Source organism: Brachyhypopomus gauderio, unplaced genomic scaffold (genome assembly GCF_052324685.1).
Source record: "Brachyhypopomus gauderio isolate BG-103 unplaced genomic scaffold, BGAUD_0.2 sc132, whole genome shotgun sequence".
Classification (NCBI taxonomy): Eukaryota; Metazoa; Chordata; class Actinopteri; order Gymnotiformes; family Hypopomidae; genus Brachyhypopomus; species Brachyhypopomus gauderio.
The window spans coordinates 171,401-177,316 of NW_027506953.1; the positions used below are offsets into that span (position 1 = coordinate 171,401).

General features: G+C 41.5%; 1 protein-coding gene across 4 annotated transcripts; it reads left to right on the forward strand.

The window, feature by feature from the left end:
- The first annotated feature begins 396 nt into the window (after positions 1–396).
- On the forward strand, positions 397–4,871 carry LOC143499402 (uncharacterized). 4 transcript variants are annotated; one of them, XM_076994031.1, is made up of 10 exons: positions 397–478; positions 1,149–1,207; positions 1,526–1,555; positions 1,690–1,722; positions 1,798–1,860; positions 2,669–2,701; positions 2,874–2,912; positions 3,026–3,052; positions 3,705–3,737; positions 3,935–4,871. In XM_076994031.1, exons 1-10 carry the CDS (start codon positions 468–470, stop codon positions 4,072–4,074), a joined length of 468 nt encoding a protein of 155 aa, XP_076850146.1. In that variant the 5' UTR covers positions 397–467; the 3' UTR covers positions 4,075–4,871. The 4 variants fall into 4 exon arrangements, with proteins under 4 accessions (XP_076850146.1, XP_076850147.1, XP_076850149.1 ...); XM_076994032.1 differs by having other exon boundaries at positions 1,825–1,860; XM_076994034.1 differs by lacking the exon at positions 1,798–1,860.
- The last annotated feature ends 1,045 nt before the right edge of the window (positions 4,872–5,916 follow it).

Genomic DNA, 5,916 nt, shown 5'->3' on the forward strand with positions numbered 1-5,916 from the left:
ACCCACTCATACACAGTCCTCACTGAGGGAGGCAGAGAGAGAGAGAGAGAGAGAGAGAGAGAGAGAGAGAGAGAGAGAGAGAGAGAGAGAAAGAGAGAGAGAGAGATTTTGTGGGGGACTTTTTGTGAGGGAGAACAGTGGTATAACATGTGATGTTAAATAAGGGACAGGTAACAAAGGTTTACTGTGAGGTAAAGATTTTCCTCTGAGTGTAATGGAGAATCTTTTAGGAAACACGTAGGGAGGAAAGGGAATCCTTACATTAACCCACGCAATTAATGTAATCCAAGATGTATCTGATCCCTCCCCCTCCTCCTCCCCTTCATAGTAAGCTCCACCCCTACATATTCCCTGCGGTTTGTGGATACATATAAAAACCCACGAGACTTTTGAGTCCTTAGAAGTAGTGAACGTGCAATATTACAGTCTTACAGTGCAACATAGGATCCCAAACCTGACCTCCAAACATGCTGACCAGGTAAGAAACTTTCCAATATTATTTTGACATGTTCTGATTTATCTTTTTATATTATGCAGACTAAACAATGATATATTAAGATCCTATCATAACGTTATATAATAATGTTTCAGGGTGTCATGGTAATTTAAGTTAATAAATTCAGAGTGTGGTTTACTTTTTGACTGACATTCAAAATTCTGTGTTTATTTTATGTTATGTTACATTACCTTAGTCATTCAACCACAGAATATTATTATAATATTATCTCATGTTGAGACCTAACAATTAAATCAAAACAATTAATGCAGTCATATGGCTAAGTAAATTAATGATGTTCATTACAAAAATGTAGACAAAACACGTGATCCTAATGGTGATGATTCTACAGTGGAGGTCTGTCAGCTCAGCCAGCACATGCCCTGTGTTCATGCAGTTGTTCTGTGTACTGTGTTCAGTAGTGAGGGGTGTTTTCTCAACACACCCACTCCTCTAGGGATCACAGCATGGCGAGCTTGACAAAATCCACAAGAGGACGGTTTCGGTCTTATATCTTATGAGACATGTACTGCCCTAATTCTATAATATTGGCTACATGGTTGTATAATGATTATGATCTCAGATATAGTCTCCAAATAAAAATTATGATCTCAGATCTCAGATCCTAACTGCATTCTATTCAATACTCCAGGAATATCCTGATCTTCAGTACATTGGCAGTGCTGCTGGCTGAAGCAGACCATGATGCAGGTGGGTCAGTCTCTCAGTACAAACACCATCACATAATCTGATTACCCAATCAGATTACCCAATAAGGTTAGCATTCCATAACCAACCAATAAACTCTTTCACAGCCTCTTTTCACCCTGTAATGACCAGTGGTCTTGTACCAAGAAAGAAAAGAGAACTTAGTAAATTATGGAAAATGTTTTTAACAGTATCATTTGATCTTAGCTGCTGATAAATGTATTAAAATGTATCAATATTGTTTTAGCATTGATCTACACTTTTTACACTAACACTACACTTTTTGTTGATGTATATTACTGAATTTGTTTTTCTTGCTAGTTAATGGAGGTCCCCAAGCCATGTCCACAGGTATGTGTATGAGTTCCCAAAATATCTCATTTGATATTAGAAATGAACAGCAGTGCTAGAAATGTAAAAGTGTATTTACAGTATATTATCAATGCTGCAAACGAAACTGATCCTAATCCACTCATGTGCCTCAGATCAGGATTCCACGTCTGACGAGGCACCTACAGGTGAGCCTGCCAGCCCACCTGCTGCACGTTTAATCACTCCCTGATCAGCAGGCTGTTTGTATGGTTGAATCTCAGTTATGTCTTTTATGATTATCTTCACAGAAAGCATGAACTCTGTCTCACCTCACCGGCCCAATGGTGAGTTTGTCAGCTCACTCTGTGGTTCTCATGGTGGTAGTTTGTGTGTGTGTGTGTGTGTGTGTGTGTGTGTGTGTGTGTGTGTGTGGCTGGTAGCTGACATTCTCTGGTGGGACATGGGTATGTGTATGTCTCACCTCAGCAACCCAATGATGGGATCATCAGATCACTGTAGCTGTCTGATTTTGATCCAGGGTGATCAGGCCTTTCTCTGCACAGTTGCTTCTCTGAAAGGCTGTTTAGAATGTTGAGTGTCTACTGTGAGTGAACCGCTAGTGTTAGGAGAGGGAATACCAAGGCAAGCATCCCAGCCCAGCACAGCACAACATAGCACAACCCAGCCCAGCACAGCAAGCATCATAACCCTGACAGACCTGTTGCCACACACAGCAACTTCAAAGCACTTGCAACAATATTCCAAGATAATTAGCATATTAATACATGCACTTGAAAGCTTATTTTGGGAAATAATTTGATAAGTGGTCACAGAATACTATATACAGGAATTCTCATTCCTTTGTGTAGCTTCTCAAACACTGTGGTCAGTTCCTGAAATAGTCTAGAAGCTATGCGCCATCTAGTGGGAGAAGCAGTCTGTCACACTCAACCTGCTCACTGACAACACCTTCTTTCTCATTAGTGTTTGGAAAGCTAACAGACATTCAGTGTGTGAAAAATACTTAAATAGCTAAATGTTGGTGTGACCAATCATTTTTACAATTTCCACTAACAAATTCTGTTATCAGTCTAAAAATGGGATTTACAGAACACAGCATGTCATCAGCTTAACTTTTGTTTTAATGTACAGAGGAAGCACAGAGTCATGACAGAGCTACTGCAGGTGAGAATGATGGTGGTTGCATTATGCATTGGTTAAGCAGATAATATGAAACTAGCACAACTGTGTAAATAATTCAGTTTTAAAATGTAATTTGGCAAATCAGTATTTCATTTATTCAGGAAATATGGGTTGTATTCTAATGATAGTGTGGCATGTGTCTTGTTGAATAAAGATGCAGGAAGCACAAGTGTGGAAGCAGCTCAGGATCATGGTGAATAAACACATTCATATTTTTACATTTTATGCTGAGTTAACAAATGACTGTGTACTAGAAGTCCAACATCCATCTGTCTAACATCCATTTGTCTAATATTTTTGTCTCAGGACCTCAGATCAACAGTGTGACTGCTGGTGAGTGCCTTCACAACACAGATCACTCTCAGGGAGTCTCAGTACTTAAGACATCATAGACGCATTATTTATATTTTCAATACAACATGAATGGAAGACAGTGATCATTGATAAAATGTGGTATTAGGTAGAAATGATTATAAGTCAGAAAAAATTATAGTTCAATTAAATAGTATCTAAAATCCATCCTGAAGTGAGAAGAAGCAGAGAACATGTGGAGAGGTGTGTGTGTGGCAGTCAGGTGTGTGTGGGGCAGTCAGGTGTGTGTGTGGCAGTCAGGTGTGTGTGGGGCAGTCAGGTGTGTGTGTGGCAGTCAGGTGTGTGTGGGGCAGTCAGGTGTGTGTGGGGGGCAGTCAGGTGTGTGTGGGGCAGTCAGGTGTGTGTGGGGCAGTCAGGTGTGTGTGTGGCAGTCAGGTGTGTGTGGGGCAGTCAGGTGTGTGTGTGGCAGTCAGGTGTGTGTGGGGCAGTCAGGTGTGTGTGGGGCAGTCAGGTGTGTGTGGGGGCAGTCAGGTGTGTGTGGGGCAGTCAGGTGTGTGTGTGGCAGTCAGGTGTGTGTGGGGCAGTCAGGTGTGTGTGGGGCAGTCAGGTGTGTGTGTGGGTCTTTCCCTTAAAAACCTGTACTGAGGAATAAAAACCATTTCTTATTTCATAGATGGCACCACCTCCAGCAATGAAGAACAGGATGGTAACTGAGCCCTAGATCACCAGCTCTTACTGGTTCAGATGAGAAACGCTAAAACACTCAAACACATTAAAAGCTTTTCAATAGCATCTTTCATTTAGAAACTGTGCTGAACTGAATAATCTCTTTAAACCAGTGAGTTAGGGATGTATGTGAAAGAACAAAATAAACACCACTGACTGGAAACCTGCCTCTCCCAGAGAACGAGAGCCCGGAGTCTGAGGAGGTGGTGAAGGCAGCCCCGGTTCAGCGTGCGACAAAGACACGCAGCGCCAGCTCCCGCAAAAGAAGCAAACCCACCGGCAACTCCAAGAAGAGGACGAGACCATCACGCCCCTGAAGCAGCCCATAAAGCACATGCAGGATGGAGTGAGGCGTGGCCTACTAACGCCAACACGACGGAAACGGGGGAAAGAAATCCATCTGTATTCAGTGCCATCTTTGTTTTGTATCGTTTTGGTTTGGTTTTATTTTGTTTTAACTCAGTACTCACACATTAGTTCTGATTCTGTTGTCATGTACTGTACTGAGTGGACTGTCTGTCTGTGCGGTTATGTGTCCTGTGGCTGTGTCTTTCAGCACAGATTCTACAGTCTCAAGGACCACAAAGCACTTCATGTGGTCAACCTTCCAGTTGGGCCTCACAAAAAGCCAGTGGAAATCTGGACTGAGTCACAGTCTTGTTGACATGGCCAAAGTTACCCTGCAGTCCTCAATCCTGCAGACATCCTGAGGGCCTTCAGGATCTCCACTGCCTGACTCGGTTTCTGGGAGTGATGTGACTTCTTCCTGACAGGAACCCAAATTGTGACATAATTACACTTTCAATTACAATGGACAATATTTCATATTTTCATGGTAGGTATTTATTTCAGAGTTGACAGTACTCTTCACTGGTGCTGGCTAGCTGAACATGCTGTGTTCAGACCTGCCATAGCGTTTAGACGAGCTGAAGCTTTGCTCTCAAAACAAAGTCAGTGTTTAAATCAAAAGTGTTTCTACAAGTTTTGTCATTGATTACTTTTTATACACAGTATTTAACATTATTGACTATCATTATCAAATATCAAAATCAAATTGTGTCATTCTTAAACATTTCTTTCTTTATATTGTATGTCAAAAATAAACATCAAGCAAATGAACGTCCCTTCATTCTGCATTCTGCACTCTACATATATGTGTGTGTGTGTGTGTGTATGTGTGTATGTGTGTATGAGCGTGTGTGTGTGTGTGTGTGTGCGTGTGTGCGTGTGTGTGTGCGTGTGTGTGTGTGTGTATGAGCGTGTGTGTGTGTGTGTGTGTGTGCGTGTGTGTGTGTGCGTGTGTGTGTGTGTGTTCTATTACTGTAAATTATAGCCTATGAAAGTTTTCATAAAACACCAACATCATTGTGATAATAATAATAATAATAATAATAATAATAATAATAATAATAATAATAATAATAATAATAACAATGACAACAATATTACAATTTCATCATTTTCTGTAGCCAAAAACCACAAATAACATGTACATACAACAGATACTGTATGTTAGCATTTATGAATCAGGTCATTCAAGGACTAAGAAATAAATATTTTCTCATAAATGAGAAATGTTGAAGCTTTCACTTGGTTGTCTCCAAAGCAGCACCAATGTTTACTTCCCTTCCGTCCAGCAGCTGAGATCCTTTCACACAATACAGCCTCTAAAGTTTCAGCACATTTGCTACACATCACTGCCCAAGTGAGCCCCAGAAAGAAGGTAGTGGCTGTTTAGCTGCTGTTTCAGTGACCACACTCTATACCGCTCGCACTCTCACACAGAATCTATACCCCTCTCTTTCTCTCTGCCACACACACTATAGGCCGTCTCACTGCCATTACCGCCAGAGACTGAGAAAGGTCACTCCTTTCTCTCACACTGAAGCTGATACCTGTTTGGTGTCTGGGCCTCTCCTCTGACTCCCCAGTGATGTGACACTCACACTGCACTGGCAAGTAAAGCTCTGAGCTCAAATGTGCTGTGTTGATCCCACTTTTAAGTTTACGTTCAGCATTTTGTAATTAGAAGCCTGAAAAGTTCATTCCTCTTCTTTCTATCTTTTCATAATCTCTCAGCTTTCTCAGTGTGGAGAAACACTGCTTAGACTTCCCAGGACATTGGTGCTGTTGTCTCGGGGTGTCCTTTACCTCCAGGT